Source organism: Pipra filicauda, unplaced genomic scaffold (genome assembly GCF_003945595.2).
Source record: "Pipra filicauda isolate LSUMZ 115617 unplaced genomic scaffold, ASM394559v2 scaffold88_size2543281_pilon, whole genome shotgun sequence".
NCBI classification, from domain to species: Eukaryota; Metazoa; Chordata; class Aves; order Passeriformes; family Pipridae; genus Pipra; species Pipra filicauda.
The window spans coordinates 1,560,792-1,585,893 of record NW_024105075.1 but is presented as its reverse complement, the minus strand read 5'-3'; the positions used below and the strand labels follow the sequence as shown (position 1 = coordinate 1,585,893).

General features: G+C 39.5%; 1 protein-coding gene across 1 annotated transcript in view; it reads right to left on the bottom strand.

Moving 5' to 3' along the window:
- Positions 1–2,625: 2,625 nt before the first annotated feature.
- The window catches only part of IGF2BP3 (insulin like growth factor 2 mRNA binding protein 3), a 114,696-nt gene continuing 92,219 nt past the window's right edge, over positions 2,626–25,102 (bottom strand). Inside the window, exons 11-15 of the mRNA XM_027738448.2 lie at positions 14,559–14,678; positions 10,481–10,555; positions 7,618–7,749; positions 6,182–6,295; positions 2,626–5,246 (exon numbers count right to left, since the gene is read on the bottom strand). Coding sequence (XP_027594249.1) covers positions 5,145–5,246; positions 6,182–6,295; positions 7,618–7,749; positions 10,481–10,555; positions 14,559–14,678 — 543 coding nt within the window. The 3' untranslated portion in view covers positions 2,626–5,144. The remainder of the gene's footprint in view (positions 5,247–6,181; positions 6,296–7,617; positions 7,750–10,480; positions 10,556–14,558; positions 14,679–25,102) is intronic.

Below are 25,102 nucleotides of genomic sequence, written 5' to 3'. Positions count from 1 at the left end.
CAGGAAGCAGAAACAGGAGATTCTGAGGGTAATCACCTTTTTCACTCCATAGCACCACACATTACTTCAAGCACTGTATAGTAGCTGCTCTTTGTAATGCTCAAAGTGAGCCTGGTCATTGTGCTTATAGCTGTGGTGTTTAGGAGGATGTGTGTGTGTATTTAATTTAAAACAAACAAACAAAAAACTTCTCCCTCTATTTCACATCATATTCTTGCTCTGCCTAGCCTCTCTTCTTTCAGGAATGACTGCCCCCCCAAAGTTCACCTGCTCTTTGATACAAGGCAGCAGATAGTTCTGCAGTTAAGCAAAGGGCATTTATAAAATAAACTATACAGATAAAACATCTTTGCCCACAAAACAAACATATTAGTGTTAAGTCTGAGTGCAGAGAAGAACTTTCAAAATGCTTCATGATAACTTTTCAAAAGTAATCATATGGAGGATAGATAACCTCGGCTGTCTTACAGCCTGATGCGTTCTAAATCAGGCATTTCCTCCTAGGAGTGATGTGTAGGAGTAAGTGACTCATTCCCTGAAACAATTTGCCTTTTACTGCTGCTGAGGATCAGTAATACTAGATGGATAGAGGCAGGTTTAGCAAACATTAAACCATTATATGAACCCACATTTAGTAACCAGAACCACATAGAGTATCCTGTCTCCAAGAGCATAGTAGCGAAAGGAGCACCCAGAAAAGAACATTAAAGAGATAGGGAATAGGTTCCATGGGAACAGGTTAGGACTCTTAAAGGTGAAAAGGGGTAACAGTCTGTAAGACAAGACAAAAAAAAAAAAATTAACAAAGGAGACAAAAAACCCAGTAAAATAAAGTGTAGCTGACTTTACTGCTAAAGCATAATGTAAAAAGGAGTTCTATGGAACATCCACTGCTTGCTATTAAACAATCAGAACTACCAGCCCAGGAAAACAACTTTGTCCTTAGCCATTTAACAGAAGCATTTACAATATGTGCTGAGCTACTGCAATGCCTCAGACAGGTTACTTGCCTGCCTTGGTGAGACTTTGGCCTGATACTGTTAAAAGCTGGGCACTTACAAATTAACCAAGACAGTCTGGATGATCAGTAATGTGCAACATTAAACCCCTTTTGGAAAGAAAACTTTTGGAGAATCAGTTCAATGGGTCAGGTGATTTCTGTGTAAAATAAAAATAATTGAGCAGCTTGTGCAATGAGTCTACAGATTCATCGTTCAGTCCTCCTGTACAGAGGTCCATGCAGGTTTGGCTCTGTGCAGGATCCCTTGATGATGAATGAACAGGGGAAACCATTGAAGTAGAACTTTTGTCGTCATTTCACTGATTTCCTGCACTGCATTTGAGTAACTTCATTTTCAAGCACTGTTTGTGTCCATCAGTTGAGCTAACATCTCTGTTACAGCCCAGCTTGAGTGCTTTCTCCACAATTTTTCATGTTTGTTTAAAAATCCTACACCCTAATGCCATATCAAGCCCAGGCTGTCTTGCACAGCACACATGCTTCATTTAATGGAAAGTATTATGAAGAGCGCATGCCTTGGAAATTGCAGCTTAGGAATAAAAGCTCTGGAAGGTTAGAAGCAAATAAAAATGTCATGATTAAGCAAATGCTTAAAAAAGTCAGGAGTTGAGCTGTCACAAATGCACCCGCAGCACAGAGCAAGGCCTAACTTTATACGTTGCTCAAATGGCAGGATGCTGGTTCTGAGAAGATAGCTTGATATCAGCATGGAAAAATGAGCTTAGGGTGCCCTGTGAAATACAATACTCTACACAGTGTCTTCTACAGACATAATTTCTTCAATTCCCTCTTTCTGCTGGTTGGACCCCGGAAATGAGCTGTGAAGACAAGTAAGAGGCTGCAAGAGTTTGGAAAACAAGCTGGGTTTTCCACTTCTGTTCAGAAAGATACAGAATTGTGTAATTCATGATGTTCCTTCATTCCCCAACCCCTCCATCTCACTCTGAAACGTTCAGTTAAACATCTAGTCTCCTTTCTATTCCAAATACTGTTAACAAGGATCTAAATGTATTGCCATACCACCTCACAGGCAAGTGGTGTGTGTTTGGGTGGTCACGGCTGGAGTGAGATACAGGTTGCCAGCACACTGGCTTGCTACTGTGACTGGTTCTGCCTATCCAACCTTCTAGGGCCATGTTCGTTACACAGCTTCATCACACCAAAACCACCACAGTAAAGACTGGGTAGAAAACTGCCAAAAAAAAAAAAATTAATGCATTTCAGATCTCACTTCAAACCTGGTAAAAAGATTCCTTCACATTTGCCCTGGGACAGGACTGTTGAGTTCACATCCGTTCCACAGCAGATCAACCTAAGAGAGCTGTGCAAGACAAACCCTGAACTATAGGTTCTACTACAGACTGTATGGCATTGTTAGATGGGAGGGAGAAGATGAATTATAAGCCACAGAAGTCACTGCTTATGTTGGGAAGTGCAGACATCGTAACGTGGTTGTCCTAGCAGCTATGGAATACCTGTAGGTGACAATTCATCCTTATCCAGTTGTTATTGTGGACAGAAAACAACTCGATCAAAGCACCGTAAATATTTAGAACAGTCTGTCCCTATGCCTCATTAATTTAAAAAAACACCACACAACTTTATCTGATGATAGGAGTTAAACTCTTTATTCCATTCAGAGGCATCTGGCAAGTAGAGCTGCATTGGGGGGCACATTACAGATGAAAAATGATCCATACTTTGTGGATATTGAAATCATTTACAGCATTTACTTTCTAGCTATTCCCAAATACTCCAAATTACCAAGTCTCAATTGAAAAGAAAAACATGAATTACCATATTTAAGTCTAGAAATTTCAGAGAGATGACAGTATTTAAATCAGCAGATGTAAATGCAGCGCCTATCTGTAAAGTAATTTTTTATGGAAAATAACGAAGTCAAATCCTTCTCAAATGTTAAGAAAGGAACATCAGACTGACTTAAGCCTCAACAAAATTTAAAATGCTATGTACTTTTCATACTTCAGTAATTTTAAATTCATTGTAAGAAAAAAAATTATCCTAAAGGCTAGATGAAGGTCACTGTCAAAAAAGGAAAAGAAACTCATTTTTCTTTGCTAAAACTACAACATAAGTTTGTGGTTTTTAAACCAATTAGTAAAGAAGAGATGCAGGAAAAACACTTCAGACCATTTTCAAAATTACCTAATCTGTACAACAATGATCTTTGGGAAAATTATCTAGTCTATGTAGTAATGCCTCTATCTCAACATGAACCTAAGAGGTAGATAACAAAATGATGAAACAAATGTTTTTTGCTCGCTGTGCCCCTCAAATCAGTGCAGCATGGTGATTCTGATCATCTCATGCACAAAAAAACATCACAAAAAAGGTTCAGAGGTAATAGCATGGCTCTGTCGACCACACACACACAGGCGCGCACGCGCACACACACACACACAGCAGTCTTTATGCACCATGTGTTGCCACATTTTTTTTTTCTTAAACTGAGGTAGACTGAAGTTTATTGTAGAAACTTGAATGTGTCACTATTACCACAATCATCATTCAAATTACATTTGGAAATTATAAAATTTGGTAACTTTCCTGTTATCCCTGCCTTTTGACATTTTTTGTTCTTCTCTAATGGTTGGTTGCAGAACGTGCATAAATCCTGCTGCATCTATTATAAGCCAGGCTAGAGAGGTTGTTGTTTTGTTTTCTTGTAATCATTTTTAAAACCTTCAAAGTGGCTTAGTGTGGCCCATAACAGCGGCTGGATATGTAAACTTAGCCTTTCATTATCTTTCAATGTGATCAAACACTGTTTGACCTTCCCCCATCGTGGTAACTGAAAGCAGTATGATGTGATCTGCAGACAGCAGAGACCATCCTGGCCTCAAATATGCTCTAGCAGATCAAGTGTTCTATCAAACTGAAGATGAAGCTTGCTCTTTGAACAAAATGGCAAAGTCCAAATGGGCTGCAAATGGTTAAATGTAGCATTATTAGGTAGTGATGGTCAAAGGCACAAAGGGTTCATGCATTCAATCAAGTAGCACAAAAAAAAAATTCAGCCTCTTGCAGCCTTCTAAATTTTTCCCCCAACCCCAGCCTCTTGCCATCACTTCCTTGTCCTGTTCCCAAAAAAGTACCGTCACAAACTTTTTCATCCCATCTTAAAAGAAAACTAAACGGCATTGCTGCTATCAGAATGTTGGCATCATTCACTATCTTTTGAACATTCACTGAATTTTTTTTTTAAACAAATGATGGTGTTGAAGCCCTCAGGAAATCTGAGGCTGTGTTTTTTTTACCCACCTTACTCCCATCAGCCAGCAGCTAGAAGTGCTCTACTATATTTTTCCCCGATAAGTCTGTAGTACTCCTGGCTGGTGGCTGATCAAATTTTAATTTTTTTTAAAAAAATAAAATGCTCAAGAACTATTAGCTTTATAAAGTATACAAAATACCAAAAAAAAAAAAGCAAAAAAGGAACAATTTCTCATTGAGGTACTAAATGCCTGAGGTAGTTTAGTAAAATGCATATTTATCTTTTTATGCCCTGGCCAACACCATTCAACACTTCCCTTAGGTTATTCATGGCAGTGTTATGTAAAAATGCAACCAAATTATTTTTAAAAAATGCCACTTGTTTCAACATTGGGACTAACACTTAAACTCTTGTCAATACCCTTGCTCTAACCCAAGCCCACCCACAATCCCACCCTCCAAATGTGTTTCTTCTTTTACAACTGGACCTATAAGAGCAATGCCTTTTCTTTTTTTTTTTTTGTTGGTTTTTTCTTTTCTTTTTTTTTTAACCAGTGAACTCAGAAGAGAAAGCTTCATTAAACCAAGTTCTAAAATTGTTGGGGAATAATAAGAACAATAAAAAAGACTAACGAGTTTATGTTAAATTGTGAGAATAGAACAAAAGGGAAGTGAAGGGGTCCTTATTTTAAAGCTGGGTTTCAAAAGTTTGAGAGAGCCTAAAGAATACATTCTCAGAGACAGCGTTCAACGGTTGCCTGGTCCTCGAACAGGTGATTGGCTTGGTGGATCTTCTGCATAACTTCAACAGGTGCTCACCACCCGTCTCTCTGTCGCACAGTCTGTCTTTGGTCTGGCATCTGTCTCTGATGGGCCATTTCCTAAACCTTTATTTTCGTCTTGGCTGAGGCTGTCCGCTTTGCAATGTTTTTTGCTGTTGCTGCTGCCTTCTTACCTGAGCCAGTATTTCCTGAATTTTTCTCTGAGCAAGCTGAAGGACACAAAGAAGAAAAAACAGCCCATCATGATGCCATGCTGCAGTCACTGCTGTTTACAACCAACAATAGATGCTACTGGCATTAAGAAAATATGGCATGACCAATGATTACTTGTTAGTTAAAATACACTTGGGTTATCCTGATGTACAACTTAAAATTTAATTCTTGTTTTTCCACCTACCACAACTACCTGCCATGGTCAATTTTCACATCTGTAATATAGAAAGCATGAGCATAGGAAGATGACTACCCATGTTAAGATTGAATCTACAGGCTACCTTCATTTTACTCCTCTGGAGATACTAATGTTTTATAAGAACCACTGTTTTAATAGTGTACAAATTTTTTATACACCAGGGAATCCAGAAGGTCAGACTTACATAATTTCCCAGCCCCCTCCCATCCCATCTCCTTTCTGAAATACAAGTCACCTGTAGCAAAATATCAAAAGCAATTGGTCTGAGTTAAGACTTAAGTGAGGGAAGGAATCTTGTGATCCTTTTCTTTATGATATTAAATCAACAGATTGGGCAATGTAGACAAATTGCATATCTGGGGGCAGTTCTTGCCAAATACCATGATATCGCCTGTGTCTTAATTCCTTCTGAATTTCAGTCCAATCACAACTTGGGTTTTCTTTTGCTTTGAAAGTTTTAGCAGTGCCAGAGCCAACACATATTGACAGAAGAATTTAAAGAGATTGTTTTACATATGTAACCATGCAGATTTATTATTATAAATCTCTCACAGGCACGAGTAAAGTTTATTGCAGCAAGACAAGCAGAGGAGCCTGGCAAGCAGTGCTTTCTGTATCCCAAGTAAAAATCTTCCACCCCTTGGTTCCTTCCAAACTCTTCCACCACATGGTTATAAAAGAAAGAACATGGAAACATCAAGCTAATACAGAAGATCATTTCAGTCCTCCTACCTGGCATGCATAGAAGTGACCAGTTATTTTCACAACCACCTGATCATTTTCATCAGGTGTCTGGTCACGAGGGACTACAACTTCTGCACTTGTCAAGTTTTGAAGCTCATTTACCTATAAATAGAGACCAGAAGTCAGAAAGTCTTAAACTAACAAATATTTCACAACAATCAAGCCTCAAAGATACTGCCCACAGAAACATCTTTCTCTTAAGTTACACTTAAACACCCCTCACTAACACAAAGCATCTTTATGCAGCAGTGTGCATTCTGCAAGATGAGCCTCTTGTGTCTCTTAACATAAATTAGCACCAAGTTCTCTGGATTTGTAGAAGTGTTTTAAAGACTAAATACAACACACAGAAGGTGTTAAATACATGACTTTAAAAAAGCAAATAGATGCCACAGTGTTTACAGTTGAGTTTAAAAGTGTAAGGTCAGAAAACTCATATAATGTAGCAAGAAGAAAAATGCCAAAGTATTTATATGCTTTGCCTCGAAAAACCTCCACAAGATGGAGAACTTCAAACAGAACAATGAGAAGTTCTAATTGTTCAAATTATTTTCAGTAGCTTATTGGCTTCTATAGTGTTAAGTACAGGTAAGGTTAAAGCCTTTGTCCCATTTACACTCATTTTATTTTAGAAATGCACAGCATTATTTTATTAAAAATGTTTTAGATGAACAGCTTCTCAGACGTGTTTGTCCTTAAGCCTCTTACCACTGCAAGTAATGGAAGCGGCCACATTGTCTTCTGACACTGAACTTAAAGACCTCATTGTACTCCAGGATGGACACACAAGACTGAACCATTTCTTTGCAAATATCATCTAGCTCCTGACTAATAACCATATGAAAATACTAGAGCACCAGCACCTTTTCGTGAGTGAAAAATTTCAGTGATGTTATTTTATACAATAAACTAAGCCTAAGAAATGCCACCAATTAAACTGAAACAAAAGTAGACACAGGGTTCTTTGTACTACTGAGGTCTGAACATGTCTTAATTTCCTACCACTTGTTTAGAAATTATGTTTTCACTCAGTTTTGGACAGCAAAATCTGGCACATAAGCCAAGGTTCACAAAAGCAGATCTTGAATGGGAACGTATTCATTCTAAATGGAAGAACTACATTTCTACTAATAAAAGCCCTGCAGATCTGACTGGGGCTATCGATTTTCGTTAGACTATTTATTTCTTTTTTTCCCTGCCTTTTTTTAGATAAAAGAAATCATTCTGAGATTGGCTTCTTTTGAATCCACACTAGAAGAAAGGAAAGCCTAACAAGTACAGCTAAGGAAATAGCTCCTGCTTTAATGTAACGTCAAAGGATTAGCCAAAAGTTTAAGTCTTATGTATATATATATGTGTGTATGTGTACACTGAAGTAAGAAACGTAACTGAGCAATATTAAAAGTTTTATTTCAGCTACTTACTGTTTTGCCTCCTTTACCAATAACTCTACCAGCAGCATAGGATGGCACTTTTATATGAGCCTCAAGTTTTACTTCTTCTTTAGGTCCAAAGAAATTTTCTTCTTTAAGTTTTCCATAGATTCTCCCTTGAGCCTGCAAAAACGCTTTCAGTTAGAGAATGTGCTTATTGGGATCTAGTTAACATCAAGAAATTCCACAGAAAGGTTCTCAGTACGCAATCCTGACACAGTGTTTTCCCTAATAAATACATTATTTTTCTAAAAGAAGTTATTGTACCAAACTAGGAAGCACCACTGTCCAGCTTTAAAGACTGCATGACAAACCAGGGAATCAAACAACATTTTAAAAGGAATCATTATTCTGCTATTCAGTAGAAATATTGCTTTTAAAAGAAACTATTGCACTTCTGTAGAGGTAAAGAGTGGTAGAGAGAGCAACTGTCTAGCTGAAGCTTTTTTATTGCACCCAGAAGCACAGAATGCAATTAATTGACTCAGTAACCCATTCTTTTAAGGATGCTAAACAAAAAAAGCCACAACACCCCCAACAAGTCATGGGATAAAGACTTCAATTAGCACAAACAGCTTGCTTTTACAATCCATTACAACATATTGTTTAAAAATAAATAAACCTGAACTTGCTCAATTTTCTAAAGTGAAAAATCTATCTGCCTAGATCTAAATAGTACCACAGGAACAGTATTACTCCAACCAGCACATAGTTCCTTTTTCTCGGAAACACAGAAATGTCAGGTAACAAGAAGAATGTCCATCAAGACTAAGCTTGTAAATCTTGCTGATTTTTAAATATATTTATTTCCTTATTCCCTGCCATTCATGAGTAAGTTCTTGAGAAATGGTAACCAGATCTTCTTCTGCGCTTCAAAAGAACACACATTACTGCTGAATTATAAAGCAAGGTGGGATGTGGACTTTTAAAGGGTTGTAGATGTTCTTCCAACGTCCCAAATCTTTCAGCTCTTGAAAAGTCTTTAAGGCTGCAGCTGCTTCACAGCAAAATGGCAGCTGAAGTACGAGATTCCACTTCACTTGCACATCCCCAATCCAAGGCAATGCACTGTTCCCTGAATATTGGTGTAATGGATATGCCTAATCTCTAGGGAGCACTGCACCAGAGGCTGTAAACAGTGGCATATTCTCTTCCCATTGCCTTGATAATAACTAGCCCTGCATACTGCAACATCCTTAGGCTACTGCAGCTGAGGAAGAAGGGGCGTAGCTGTTGTGGCCACCACAGACACAAATCAGACAGCAGAGCACAATGTACTAAGGAAAGGAAGCCAAACTCAGCCTCTAGGATGACGCTGACTCTCCAAGAGCTGGTTACTCACCTGAGCAGCAGCTATTCCCTCTTCAAGTTGTTGAGCACCAGTTTACATTCTTGGTGCCCAAAAAACAATAGCCTACCCTCAAAGAGAAAGAACACCCTTCTTAAACAGAGCTTAAGGAGAGCACTAATGAGGCTTGGTCCTGACCATAAGGCATGCTTCAGGTTAGCAGTGGCAATAAAAGGAAGGACTGAGCTCTGCCTCTGCCCATCTTAGTCAAGGGGGCATTGCTCAAAGAGTAGTTAAAAGACTTACAAGGGCTGGAGCTGAAGGAAGCTCCAAGAGTTAATCCCTCTCCTTCACAAGACTAGCATACTCAGGAGCATTGACTGTGCTAGTACATTGATCCACCTTTGCAAACAAAAGCCCAGGTGTAGAAAAGTGATTGACTGATGTCATTTTAGTCTTATGTATGGGGTGCAGAAAAGGGAGACTTTTCTCCTTGCACGATCCAGGTTGGAGAGAAGAGCTGCCAGAAGAACTCTAATTAGCGAGGAAGCCTGAAGACAAGCCTTTGCCTACATAAAAAGTCAAGTTAAGGGATGCCCAAATGTCCTTCAGCATGCTACTCCCAGAGGGTAAGTCCACTGCTATCTGATGAAAAGAAAGGGTAGCCAGTATCTGACCTTGTGCTGATCCCAGATCACAAGAGTACCCCCATATGTAAAATATGCCACGTGGCCAAGCCCACATGCACACAAAAAGCATCGTGGAGGCAGACCTTCAAAGTTACCTGCCCTGATACTTTTCCAAAAATCCTAAAGGCATTAACGAAACTGATTCTAGATACTTCTGAAGTTTGTGCACCTCTTTCTTGCAAAATTATGAAGTCAAAAATAAGAAGATGCAAGAGAACAGTGCCCGGACATAAGCTCTCAGTGGCTTTCTGTATTCTCTGGGCCTTATCTGTGATGAGGCCAGGCTGCTTCACTGAGCTGTTTGCATCACTCCTATCCTGGTCAACTTCTTTTGGGGTAAGAAGGCTACTCCAGAACTCAATTTAAACAAAAATGAGATAATCAGGTTGACTATCAACCTGTAGCTGTAGTGGAAATACAATCAGAAATCTTGCATTTATCCACAGAGCTATCCAAAAAGCATTTTCCATTGGGCATACAACAGCAACCTGGGAAGACTCAATCTCTCATCTTGTCAGCTTTATTATTTCAATTAAGCACATGAAACTGTCGCACATATTAAGGCAAAATGAAAAGACTGAACTAAATGGTGCATGCAGATAAAAGGAAAAATTAGGAATGTAATATGGCCATATTTTTTGCTAGACTCGATTCCTACTTACATGAAACTCCCAGTTTTCAGATGATCAGAATGTGGCTTCTTATAGTACTGTATTACTCATATTCTTATGAGACACTTTTCAGCAAAACGAAAGCAAAACCCCAGTGTTTACTAAAATTCAGAATAAAGCACACTTGGAATCAAGTGTTTTATTTTCAATATCGTACCTCATGGTCCAAAGGCCACTACAGATTAACAAGTTTTTATATGTTGTACCTTGAACTGAGCTTCTGGAGGTCCAGTGATGATAACCATTCTCAGCTTAGCATCTGGTCCTTCAGCAGGGGCAATCTGGAATGGATAAACATAGCTTTTGGTAGCTGTCTTTTGAAGGAATAGTTTAAAGCCACCTCCTCCCCATTTCGGTCTCACATTCTGTTCAAGAGTGAAAAATTATTCGTTACAGCAGCAGCATCACACTTCAGTCATGACGGGTTTATTCTCTTTAAAGTGCATTAATGAGCCATAATGTAATATGGAGAAACTGGGTAAACCATAAGCAAATTTACTTCTGAAAATTAAAGACATAGCTATTCATCCACATATGGCAGAATCCCACATGCCATTTTCATGTGGCTGTGAGTGATATAAGACATGTAGCCTTCAAAAAGATAAACATGGTTAATAAACTGAGATTCTCATCCCTACTCATTAGCTTGAATGAGTTTTGCTCATTAGCAAAATGTTGCATTCATCACCCTGAGAACAGAAGATCACTTTACTGTTGTAACTAATCGGATCCAAAACATTCCTCTATACTGGACAATGAGTTCACAGTTTCCAAGAGGTTTGTATCTACAGACATGTGTGACCCAAATAAAAATTAAGCTCCACCAGAGCTGAGACAGAGATGCCTGTAGGGTCTTTAGCAGTTCATGTCACCACAACAGTAAAATTTCTGTGGGTGTTGTTCTCAGACTCCAGTGGCATTAAATAATTCAAACTAGCCTCTGACATTGCAAATGAATCTTTTGTTTATCACAACTGACATTTCATTGTTGCATCTAGTATTACATAGCTGTTTATTGAATCAGCAATATATTAAACACTACAGAATTTCATCTCAGCTGTTGGCATAGGGATGTTATTCATATTTAACAGCTGTAGTTTATTTCAGACAAATTACCAGTCATCATGCATCATTTTCACTAAAGAATTTTGCTAAGGAAAGTTTATAAAATTATTCATATTGTACCCTAAGATGGAGAAGGCATTACATCATTACATTAGATATGGTTTGCATATCTATTTTTCATAATTTCTGCATTCCAATTGGATATATCTAAAAATACACTAATTTTACAGCAGTACATTTTTATGACATGACGTTGTGGTAAGAGCAAGCACAGACTAAATCCATTCATTCTTTGGAACACAAGTATTTTAAAGGGTCAAAATTTCAAGGCACATTTAGAGGCACTGAACAGAGCTCAGTCTGAATTGTCATTCATGAAAAGTGGACACTGTAGTTTTTCTTTCAGTCACATCATGTTTTTCTTAGTGAGCACCAGCACCTTTACTGAAATCTGAAGAAAAATATTTTCCATCAAGCCTTCATTATATTTTACATGTGTTCAAATGTTCTGGGACATATCCTGCTTTGCTTTTATCTTAGAATGTCCTGTTCTCAGAAGCTGGGGTAAAACATGGCTGAGGGCTGTGAAAGAAACATATCAACTAACATTTCAGTTTCTGAAGGGGTAACCTAAGAGTCTTCTGTGTTAATTTTGTCATCTGGTCTTGGAAGAAGTAGTTATATACATACAAATAGTATAGAAGTGGTGAATTTAACTTTGGAAATTAAATAATTTTACATTCCTAACCAGAAAACAACCAATCTTCCATATGCCAAGCCACAAGCTGACAACTTCATACTCCCAAAACCTGTAAGGGTCATCCTTCCATCACGAAAGGCTACTCTGGATAGAATTTATAACTAGGGAGATGACAATGGGTTCCCAGCTGTAGTACAGGATGGGCAGACAACAGCCCAGAAGTCTCTGCCTGGCTCTTTTACTGAACAATTGAGTCTGCTGGAGTCCCACACTGAGCCTGCATTGCCAAGCAATGACCACCAGCACAAAGACACAACCTGAGCTCATCAACAGCCACACGCACCTCTGAATTGACAGCCTGAACACTGCAGCCCTGTACAGAACCCCTGGGCACCTGCAGTTTTAGTCTTACTTCGTAGCTAAAGAATTGCATCAGACCTACAAAGCTCAGCATGAGCACAATGAAGATGTATGGGGATGTAAAACGTTTTCAGCTGTAACAAGCTACAGCACAACTCAAAACAAGTGTTATGCACAGAGACATACTTCCTCCACAGAGTATGATTACTGCAGCTTGGCAAGTTAAAAGTTACTCAGGCAGCACTCCCTCCAACTCTTAGCTAAAAGCACAGACTCCTTGATTCACAATGTATTATTTTGCTCCAAAGTTATGACAAAGGGCAGGTGGTCAACACGAGGGAAGTTCAGGAGCTTTGAATAATTTACCAACTGTCATATTTAATACTTTCACATAGAAGCAAGCATAGTGCTCCATATTGTTCTGCCAGATTACAGATGAAGTTATGTTTTTATTTTAATTGATAAGCATACATGCAACTCCCCAATTTAGCAAGCATACCCTGTATCTGTATAGTTTTGCTAAGACTTAATCCCATTTTCACAAAAATTTCTTTATTTTATCGCTACTCAAGGAACAAAAGACCAGAACTTCAGAAAACTTTTAACTGAATTTCAATTAATACAGAACTATTAAATGCATTGGGTAGAGAGGTGCCAGCCAGTAGAGGAAGCCTGAGGCCACTGTTAGCCAGGTACATGAGAAACATTGGAAACTCCCTTTCCACTAAATTGTCTTTCAAGGACCAACTGAAGAACTAGTTTGGACGGGTTCTTGGAGGTCCAGGTTGTTTCACATTTCTCTCTCCACCTAGCAGTACCTTCCATACACTGCTTAAGCTTTAGATACAAGCTGTGGGAATGGAGAGGGAAAGAGGAAGTCCATGTGATATATTACACCTCCATGCAAGACAGATTTGATAAAGAAAAACCCGCACATCTCACTGTCTTCTATTCCATTTTCCTCCTAAAAATATGATTATTAGTGCTCCAGTAACATAAACCATCTGGGTAGTATAACAACTATTTAATATACTGCTCAAAAAAAGGATGGAACTGGGCAGCGTATCAGTTGGTTGACTGATCGGCATTCAGCAAACCACACACAAGACTCATTCATCAGGATTCCCCAATTACTTCACTCTGCACACTTAGATGAACACCTTCCAAGCCAAGCCCGCCTCACTGGCTTCACCAAGCTCAACTCAACTCGTGCTCCTCTGCCCCTGGACTTCTGGCAGCTCCCTGCCATAGCACTTGCTACACAGGCCACATCTCCTGAGCAAAAACAAAGAGCTGAGAAGAAAATCTTTGCTTTACCTGTGCAGGAAAACGTCAATCTAACAGCACATATAGCTAAACACTGTACTTCTAATTTTATTTTTTTTTTTTTTTTATTTAGGCCAAAACATTATTTTTACAGCACAGAATAGCAGAATAGCCTAATTAAAAGAAAAAAATGCTCAGGTGTTTAGAGAGGATACATGTGGTTACAACGGCATAAGTAGCAGAAAGCCAAGGCCTTCCTACAACTGTGACTGGTACCAACCCCTAACAACACTCAAGATGGATTTCACCAAGAGGTCAACCTCTGCAAAACATCTTGTACATGGAATGTCAGTACACAAACAGCTGGATGTTAAACCTGGGTAACAAGGTAAACATGATGTTACAGAACTGACTGACCCCAGGAGCTTGGAGCACATGGATGATGCTAAAAAGTGAACACTTCAGCGTGGAGCCATCTGAGCTTGACAGCCCAGACTGATCCATCTGGAACAGAGCAGGCAGAGCAGTAGGAAACTTCACCTGTGCTGCTGTTTTTAGAAGGGGAATTTACCTCACCAATTTTCACTGTACCAAAAGAAGAAAGCCTTTAAGCACTGCATCATTAAGACGCAAGTCTGTTTCTAAGAAATCGAGACCACCAAAGTAGTTTTCTTTGCAGCTTATATTTCACACCTCAGGAGACGTTTGAAAACATGCTTCTAATTATCTTGTCTTAAGGAAGATTAAAAGATGATTTATAAACAAATGTACCATTTATCACACATCACATTCTAAGCACGGAGTTGGGGAGGATGTTCACGAAAGCACGGCTTGTGCAAACTTGCTAGAAGTGTCATGTAGAATAGACAAAGTTATAGTCAGTGTAATAATACCTTAATAGATGCGCCTGCAAAACGAGAAAGTTGTTTGATGTGCTGTCCCTGCTTGCCAATAATAGCTCCAACTGCCAAGGCTGGGATGAACAGATGAACAGTCTCAGACTCAGGCTGTTGCTGTGGGGAAGAAGGAAAAATGCAGTGAATGTTTTTGAACATTATGAATCAGACTGACAAGAAAACGGGTATGGAACAGGCATGCATGGAAATGAGGGGGAAATCTTATTTCCCCCTGTGATGTCTGAATATTAAGGGTCTGGCTTTTTCTGGGAATCACAGAATTCACAGAACATGATATACAGTTTGAGCCAAAAGAGGATTCTTTCATCTTGTATAAAATACTCGTAATTTTAATGCTTAGAGCTTTAAAAAACAATTGAGGTTTTGCTTCTTTGCAAGGCTTTCGCTCTTACCTGTTGCTGTCTGAATTCTCTTCCACATGCAAGACTCTGCAGGTGAGGCTACTACAAGCAGAGGGGCTACAGACTGACTAGGCAAGCTTTATAGTTTTCCTAGTTACATTTTTAATTTTAGATTGTGCTGAGTGCCACAAAAAGCCTCAGAGTTACATATATGCTACAATTTCCTCTGTGTGGGAGTGATCTGGAATGATAGCCAGCTTGAAATCTGCCAGTGATTCCTCCTGTGTAACATTATGCAACAGTTGGAGCCTTGGCAGCAGTCCTCACGCAGGCTAGTAAATTAAACACCACATTAGGAGTTCTTAAAAGCAAGAGGACCCTACCACTGCACCCACTGGGTATCAGGCATCACTGCATCTTCCTATTGCTTTCAAGCAGACATCCCAGCTGGAAAGCACAACATAATACTCGAGATCCTCTCTACAGGCTGCATAGCCATGATCAAGCAGCAGGGTTACATATGCCACAGTAAATCATAACTATTTTAGCAGCCTCAGAAGAGCCTGTCTCAGATTAACGAGTATGGACTATGCTACCACTAATCCATCTACTTATGTCAGGGTTACCTCTCAAAATCATTTCACACAAACCTTTCTTTGAACTAGGAGGTATTTAAGACATTACATCTCCTCTTTTAAAGCATTTCTTCCTCTGTGTAGCCCTCTTATGTATTTTCAAAATCTGTTTTGCTCATCCTCAACAAGACAAAAGCCAACAAGCCCTTTTTGTGCCAAGGTCTTTTAAGACAACGCAGACGTTCTCATCCTTGCTTTCTCAGTGCCCCAGCGCAGACCAGCACCAAGCACCAGCAAACAGTGCACATGGGACCAACCACACTCATCTAGCTTTGCTCGCTTGTATATTTTGGTAGGGATACAGACCCAGGTACAGAAGCTCACCAAAGCAGCTTTTTCCATGACATTTTTGGAAAAAAACCACGCTATATTCAACACAAAGCAAAAAGCAGCTGCAATCCTAAGAACACTATCTCCCACTTAAAGTTTCAGTAACTTCTTTCAACTGGAAGTGAAGCCCAACTGCATTAACCATAAACTAATCAGAACAAAATGCTTGTTTCCAAGTTCTACCACTTCATTTTTGGTAAACACAAGTCAACTGTAACCTCAGGGGAAACAAATTCCAGGCACAGCTCCATGTACCAGGTGAAGAAACCCCAAAATAGGATATTGAAAATAGAAACACATTCTGCCAGTCGCTTCAGGTGATTACAACAGTTGCACAATTTACCCTGTGTTTTCACACTTACAAGGTATTAGGATTCACAGTCATTTCATGCTGGTTTAAGTCCCTGTTTTCCCTGGATGCAGCCCTCCACACCCAGCCTCCCCACTGCCCTGTGTGTTTTGTGGCCAGCAGGATTGCAGATTCAGACAATTTTTAAGACGGGCAGTGTGTTCCTGACCTGAATAACCAGAGAGCCACACAAGCAGCAGTCAGGATCAAGGGAGGAAGAAACAACAATTAGGTCAGGGAATGGGAAAAGGTGGGAGCACCCCTTCTAATCTGCCTACAGATCAGTTTAAAATGATCTCAAAACTACACCCTAAAACTACATATTTGTAGTGAAAGATATCAGTCACTTCAGTATATATGTTAAAAAGACTTTCCAGAAGATTACTCATTTTCCCCTCCTATTACAAACATCCTGAGTGTTGTCATAGTAAGTCCTTTTACATGTTCACTGGGAATCCAACAAGATTTCCAGTAATTTGGAAATGCTACTGTAGGTACTCGCTCAATCTTACCACTTCAGAGAACTCTTTCTAAATGGTTACAAGTTCATGAGGCATTTGTTTTTTTCCAGTTTTGTTGCAAGGACCTATACTAAATGCATTGGGTGTAGAAGCAACCCCTCATTCCAATCCAGACAGCTTAGCCACCTCACTTCCTCACTCATCTCCTTGTGCCCTACCTTCAGTTGTCCACACATGCTTCAGCTCCTGCAGAAGTCCACTGCTGAAGTTCTCCGTTCCACATGCAACTCCAGCCACCGTCTTCCAGCTAAACTTTGAGCTAACACACACAGACCTTCCAGCTAGTTTGCACAACAGTGCTGCAAATCAAATGTGTAACTTGACTTGGGTTTCAAGAATTTAAGCAGCTTCTACCTAAACCCACCTCCAGCCACATTTCTGTACCATGGAAACAAATCAAACTTCATTATTTTTGTTTGCATATATTTCCTTCCTTCCCTCTGTTGCCCATCTGTCTGCAGCACAGTTTCCCCCTCTTCTTCCCAAAGCTTAATTTCAGGGCACATTCTTTACTAGATTCAACTTACCACTGAAATTCTTTTCTGCTGCCTCACCCTCAAACATGAAACATGGGCAAAGGCAATGAAAGACAGAAGATGCACATGTGCCTTTCTAACTGTACAGTCAGCCCACTGTAGCATTCTTCCCCATCTCTCCTTTTGACTTGTTGATACATTTCAACTTCTCTTTCTCCTAAAGGATTTTGTTATTTTTTATGTGACTGAGGATCTTTAACATTAAACTTGTATTTTGGTGTAATAGTGATATATGTTTACTAAAGAACAGCAGAGAATGTGGTGATACTGAAATGTTCATATACTCATTTTTCAAATTCTTGTCTGGAGAAGCACATTGGCACAATGTATAACCAAATTCATCTCCAGTATAACATGATACCGGATTTAGAGAAATCATATCCATTTCTTTACCCACACTGATTTTTAACCACTAGAAAAAACCCACTGTATCTCTTTCTTTTTTCTTCTGGCAGAAACCAAGTCTAGCTAAAGCTAGAGCATCATAACACCAAGTTCAAATTATTTTCCATCCACCTCCTTACCCACAATAATTTTTAAATTCTTTTGTATTTACTGGAAGACTCTCCTGCAAAAGAAACACATCCAAATATAATGCAATGACTGTACCGCCCATCAATCTTACAGATGCTTCTGGGGATCTTAGAATGGAAGAAAATCAGCTATAATTTAATCTTACCCATGCCATGCCACATAAGTCAGAGAGCTTTCCAGGAACTCCTAGCATGAGTTATATCAGAAATAGATTCCTAGATCTTAAACATATGTTAGAAGCACTAAATTTAGGGAACTGATTTCCCACTCTGTGAAATCTGAGCTTCAATGTTCACTGCCTTAACAAAGCCAAGCTTGTTTAAACATATACTTAAAATTTAAAAACTAAAATATACATGTGTATGTATTTTTAACAACAGTAAGGTCTCCTGTACAATTTTCTCCTCTTCTCCATTCACTTTATTTTCCCCCACACATAAGAAAATATTTTATTCAAAGCCAGCCCAACCCTGGGAACTGACAGAAACGTGGAAAGAAAATCTTCTAAAAGTAGTAACTTAGCTTCACCAAATATAGTCCATACATCCACCCTAATTTGCAAGTAACCACATCCCAGTATCTGTGATGCACAGATCACCTCTTCTGCCCCAGCAATATTTGCGATATGAACTCATGAGTAGTCCACCCTAACCAGAAAAGTTTGTCTTGTGTAGCTGTGGCACACAGATGACACTGCAGTGTTCACACAGATGGAAAATCTAGGTTGTTTTGGGGTAGGTTGGTTTTTTGTGGTTTTGTTTCGGGATTTTTAATTCCAAGAAGAGTTCCAGAAACAGAGATTTTTTTTAGATATAAGAAACAGATTCTTCGAGAGCATGGAGACAAGAAACAATTAATTCAGTTCATAAACAGCTAATAATACTTGCTTTGTTTCTACAAAAATCAGTCTGCTTCAGTCACAAAACAGGCTTGATAAGGAATTTTTGTCTATATCCAGAATATTTAACTAATGAAAACAATTTTAAATGCTGGTTTTGTTCATTAATTAGATTCCAATTTCCATCCAAATGTTGCCTGATGAAAATCAGAAGTTAAAAATTAATCAAGCAAATAAGAAAAACACCACTCATCATTTTTTAACAGAAAATGGAAAAAAAATACATTAAGCAAAGCAAATGGCAAACTGCATATTTGTATAAATACAAAGACATATTCACTCTGTTAGCTAAGAGTAGCTGTGGTGGTACAGAATACACACTAAGGCTTTTAGAAAGGTAACCAAAGAACACATGTAAAATTTGATAAGTCAACTTAAATCAGATTTCATGCTTGCTCATTTAAATCACAATTGAAAACAGTGATCTAATGCAGAGATGTAAATCAATCTACCCCACTGGATGACACTAAGCAACTGCTGCTGCACACCATTGGCTCTAATATTTTGCACTAGTCCAACTCTTTTTCCTGGAGCAGCTTGGATACACCTCCTTCCATACCTCCTGCAAGTCCCTGAGCACCAGCCATCTGTCCCTAGCCTAACAGTCCATGCCAACTATTTTTTTTATTTTTAATTTTTCCTTTCAATTGCCACCACCTCCATCCAAGATCTAGATTAATCTGTTCCTAAATCCTGTCACCCCTCTCTGCTTCCCCATTACACTGCGCTCACCTGGAGCCCCTGCACTGCAGGTAGCATCATGATGATCCTCTTCATTCCAACCAGACCCTGCAGCCCTACAGAAGATTTTCCCAGGCCAATCATTTCTCTGCTGCCAACCCTAGCACATTGTATTTAACTCTTAGCAAACTGCCTTAGCACAGCCATCATCTCTTGGTTTCCAGAACCTCAGCAGGAGTGAGGTTCTTCTCCTCCTTGGGATATTGCCACATGTCCTTCAGCACAAGGGCTATTGCTTCACACCAGAGCTAGAAGCTGAGGACTCCCACTCAAAAAAATTTGCAGGTTCACTCTTCTTTCTGCAACTCTTGCTTGCAGTGTTAGAAAGATCTGTAGAGACCAACTGCCCCTAGGATAAGGTTATTATAACATTTCTCTGCCAACTCCTGATGCATCAGTCCTACAAACTGCCCAAATATCACACAGAAGGAGAGCTTTCTCCCTTACCTGATAGATTGTAAGAAGAAAAATCATTCCTTCTCATCTCACACTTGGGTAATAGCCAAAGCACGGCCAGGCAAGGATGAAAACTCAGAAAAAGAAAGCTATGATCCTCCAGGTAGACAGTGATAGGTAAAAAAGTAGGTCCCAACTACTGGAGCTGGGGGAGTGGACATTCTACTTGGGGAATGGTATTTAAAAAAACTGAACCAAAAAACCAAAACCAAACCACAAGACAAAACAACTAACAATACACAGAAAAACCAAAGGAGTTTTGCCTCCTCAGTTCTCCCCTCCTCTTTTGCTTTCAGCTGATGCTCCTGCTAGGTCAGTCCACAGTTCCCTCAATCAGCATGAGTGTGTGATCCCACCCACTGCAGAGCTCGTAAGGGGGCACGTTTGTTATTCATAAAGTTCATTTGAGAATTAATCTCTGTCTTTTTCTGCAAGCCTGCCAATAGTACAAAATTTTTCCAGTCATGCGTTCAAGTGCGTCCATAGACCCCTTGCTCCATCAAACACGTGTGGCTGGTAAATCCATGGCAACACTTGGAATAAGGCTATAAATCTTTAAAAATATTGTACCCACTGAAGTAAATACGATTTTTATGCCAGACATCAGTGGGAGTAGAATCAGATCTTTGCTAGCTTCTAAGCCTGTTACGTTTCATGTTGCCAATTAATTACCTTAGGATGAGACACTTAAGTCACAAAGTCACATTAGCCATTTCTAGTCAGAATCAGGTTTTTTAAGTTGTGAGGGAAATAATTTAAAACCATTTTAAGACTGCATTGAGAAGTCTCAGACAACATTTGTCTACCTCTAGCCTAGTGGGCTACTGGTGTGTTTTGGGGTTTTTTAATAATAAACAAATCCACTTTGTGAAGTAAACATATACAGACAGTAGGTAACAGCATTAAAAAGTTCTCTTTTGCCATTCTCCCCCTTCCCAACCACCATGATCACCATCACCAAGACAAGACAGACTTACAGATAATTTAGTCTTCAGAATACCCTGAGTTTTGTCAGAAAGTGAGGTATCATTTTATTCAAACCCTGTACCAGACACAAAGCCAAAATTTAAACCATGTTTTTGCAATGCACTCTGAAGAATTAGTCTGGCCTACAGCTATATTAAATGTTCTTATTTAGTAATAAAGACTTGCAGCAACAGGAAACCAGCATTAAGCCAAGTATCCTTGAAGACATCTAGTAGGATTCAATGCATTAATAAGAAATAAGCTTTAGATAATGGTGAAAGAAATCCTACTGCATTCATTTTCCAATACTAATGCTATAAATTTAAGCCTCTGTTGGAAACAAGAGGCTCATTAAGGACAACTTAAAGTCTTAGTAGATAGGTCTAACATGATTCACAGTTTTACAACATCCTTGCAAATACCTTGAGTCACCATCTTGTACATCAGCTGAAGTGGTGCTGCCAGTGTAGATCATCAAACCGTAGCCTGAGCTCCCCCACCCTCCAAGATTTTGGATTTATTTTGACCAGACTGAAGTCCATGCTGCAAAGTCTAAAGCTTTCTGCCATATTCACTGCCTAAAAAGCCAGGACAACAATCAGAAGGTAATGGAGTTCTTCACTGCTGACTTCAGTCACTCAAGAGGTAGTAAAACACAACTTAAAAGAAGCAATGCATATTTTTAACTTTGATCTGCACACCCTGAAGCATTGCCCATTTTCCCATGGACAAACTGTACAGCCACCATCCTCCCAGGGTTTCACCTTCACATGAACCCCAGGTTAATGCAAGACACAGGAGCAACAAGGATTTCCAAGTATGGCAAGAAACTCCCCCATACCAGCTTCAACATCACACTTGCAGCAACTTTCTAGTGTAGTCAGGAGCTCCACCACCTCCCTCCACTGGGTCTGTGTTCTGGGCTGGGAATCTGTTGTGTTCAGATCAGAGCTGGCTCCCCTTTGCCCTCTAAGTGTTACTGCTGCATTAGGTAAGAAACACGTGTCACTAGATGAACCGAGAACGTGACCCTTTCTGAAACACACAGCCTATGGCAAGGCCATGCAGCTGTACCTCTCTCCTCAGCAATCAGTCCCAGACCCCCAAAAATTGTGTAGGAGTCTTCTGGCTGTCCAGCTGAGCTGATCCTCTCGGTTGAAAACTTAAGCAATTACCCCTGTCTGTGTTTCCAGTTTGGGAGCTACTGCATTTAAACACCTGAAATTCAAAGACAGCTTGTTATCACACAATGGTCAAGAGTGAGATGCCAGTAAAATCCTTTCACTTCGTACTACTCACTCCACCTCTTGGCTCTTAAATTTAGTACTTTTCATCACCGTCACCTTCTACCTGGCAAGACATGGGAATCTCCTCAGACTACTAGAAGTCACAGTAGTCACAGGACCACACCTATCAGAAGCGTTTCCAACATGAGAGCCTAGCTAGGAACGAGGGGGTAGAAATCACAGAAGCAGAAAAGGAATGTTTTCTGGCAGGCTGGTTATAAGGCATTTCACAAGCAGGAACTGGTCTGACATATTTCTGAACATGGCATGAACTTTTTGTTTTTGCAAAATCTGACTGGCCACAATGCCAAAAAAAGCAATCTGCCACCTTTTATTCTGAATAGACAGCCAAAAGCAGAAATCAACACAAGGAACAGATTGTGAAACTACGTAAGCAGTAATTTTGCTGGTCATTTACAAGCAGCAAAACATAGGTATTTGGAGTTGCAATGCTGTATGACCACCAAAACAAGAAGTGTATGTATAGAAACACTTCCATTTTAAAAATCATAGCTGTAACACAGGAGCCACATGGGTGCTCCAAGCTCACAGAAGCTGCCCAAGAAATCAGTGGCTTTGGAAGACACAGGTAGTCATCAGCTCTGGTTTACAAAGACACTGCTCTCAGATTCCATGACAGCTGCCAGAAAAACAGGTTGTGTAAACACAGAAAGATCACTTATTTTTCCATCATGTTGAACTAACAAACAAACAAGAGGTGGAGCCAGATACAACAGAACAAGGACTTGACCTACTTTTGTCTCTGGCCTGAAGGAGCTCAGTACACTCCAGTAACAAAATATTTGGCACCCCGAGGAATTAAATTTCCCATTTAGTTTAACATTCAGAAGGTGCTGAGCCTGGTACTTAGAGCTTGAGACTCTGAAGTGCTCCAGGGAACACAGATTATATCTTCCCACAATGAGAATCTAGGAGCACAAAAACAAATTCTTAATTCTCTTGTTCAAAGAAACTACAAATATCTCTACAAGTATTCAAATCCACAGAGGAAGACATTTTTATTTTTAAAAGCATGGATTAGTAGTTAGCAAGTGATGTTATTTGCAGTATGACAACCTCAGACTGTAAAAAGACCTACCATTGACTTGCCAGATCTTTGTACATCATATGGTGACATTTTTGCTTCCCTCACAGGGGGATGGTCTATCTCTAGAGGCAGAATAGTTTGATTGCTTTGGACATGGGTCTCTGCCAACACAGCATGGCAGGAGCAGGAGAGTTTCAAGGCAATGGGAGAACCAACCATTTTTTCCACAGGGCAGAACAACTCCATACTGTTAGGCACCATGGAGTAAACAGCTTAGTTGTCAAAAAAATGCATCATTAATGAATTTAAGAAATTAATCATTGAGAAAGATCTATTTCAAGGCACTGAGGTTACAGTCTTCAAAAGAAGTCTAATTAGCAGGTAGATTTTTTTGGTCAGACAATGCTGTTGTCCTATAGTGCCTTTCTCAAGATGGTATGTGCTGCACATGTATGGTTTTAATTTCACTGATAAAACTATTTTATAAGAACACCAGCAAATCCTTCTTCACTCCCCAAAACCAGATCCTCTTTTGGCTGTAGCATAGCTCCTCACAAAATCATCTACTGCTTAACAAGCTAGCCAAATTAGGGCAAAGCCACTTATGACTACACACATTATAGATGTACAGACATTACTACCTTTGGGTAGGTCAGACGTAACAGTTGCAAGAGCTAATCCTATCAAACCCAGACATCCAAAGGAGCCCAACTCCACCAAGTAAGAGTCAAAGTACCTGGAAACACAGGACAGTTTTTCCTCTTCCTTGTCTCTCTCATCTATGCTCAGGGCATCAAATGAAGGCCCTCAATGAAGCAATTTTTCATTTTAAATTACTTTTCTTTCCTGCCAAAAGCATAATACAGTTATTTCTTCTCTTACTTCTATGCATTATAGAAGATGTCTTCTTTACTATTATAAGAAAATTACTGGAGAATAAAGAAGGAATCTTTCTCTTGACCACAACATCTTCTAAGGAGAAAGTTTTCCATTGGCATGTTCCTCACCTGCAACAAAAAGCTTCAAGAGATGGCAAAAAGAATAAAGGAAAGCAACCTATCAGCTGAGCTGTACAAGACTTTGTCATTAGAAAAAGGTGGTTTCATTTTTTGGTTGTGTTTACTGTAGGAAGCTACCTTTTTTTTCCTTTCCTTTTTTCCCCCTCCCTTCCTTAGAAGTCTCTACGCATATCACATGACCTGAAAAGTAACTGTGAAGCTAAAGAAAAGGTTAGAAAGAGTGCTTTTTGAAGGCAGAGCTTCAAAAAGCTACAATGGTTATGCAAAGAGACCAGCAGAGAAAGCAGTCCCACTGCGAGTGGAGGAGTGTCTCTTCACCTTAGCTAACTTTCATAGGGCATAAGTTCAGCTGTCTCTTCCATGACCTTACAGATGCAGGAGAGCAGCTAGTATGAACTTCTCCTGTGGAGAAAAGCTGTCTACTTCTCACCTTACTTTTAGTTTATTTGCCATGCGATAAAGAGAATTAATTCTACTGCCCTGTTTCAGCACATTCAAGGGCAGGATGAGGTCTCCACATATGGTCTTCCCCCATACTCTTGGAATGCCAAATTTCAGACCCAAAGGCTACAAAAGAAATGCAATTGTATGTAAAATTAAACATGCAGAGTTCCAGTTGTAAAAGGAAGGATGGTGCAACCCACTTAACCCAGTAGTTGGGTCAAGTGCATTTAACTGTACACAGCTGAACTTTAAGATAAGGATTTCTTATTTGTTTGGAGCTTTAGAACCTTCAGTGTTGCATGAGAACAAACTTCTATTCTTGAGAGACAAGTATGTGCATATTCTCCCCACAGTTCAGAAGACAGAAGCAACAACTCCATCAAAACAGCTTTGAGCAGTACAACACTACATCTGAA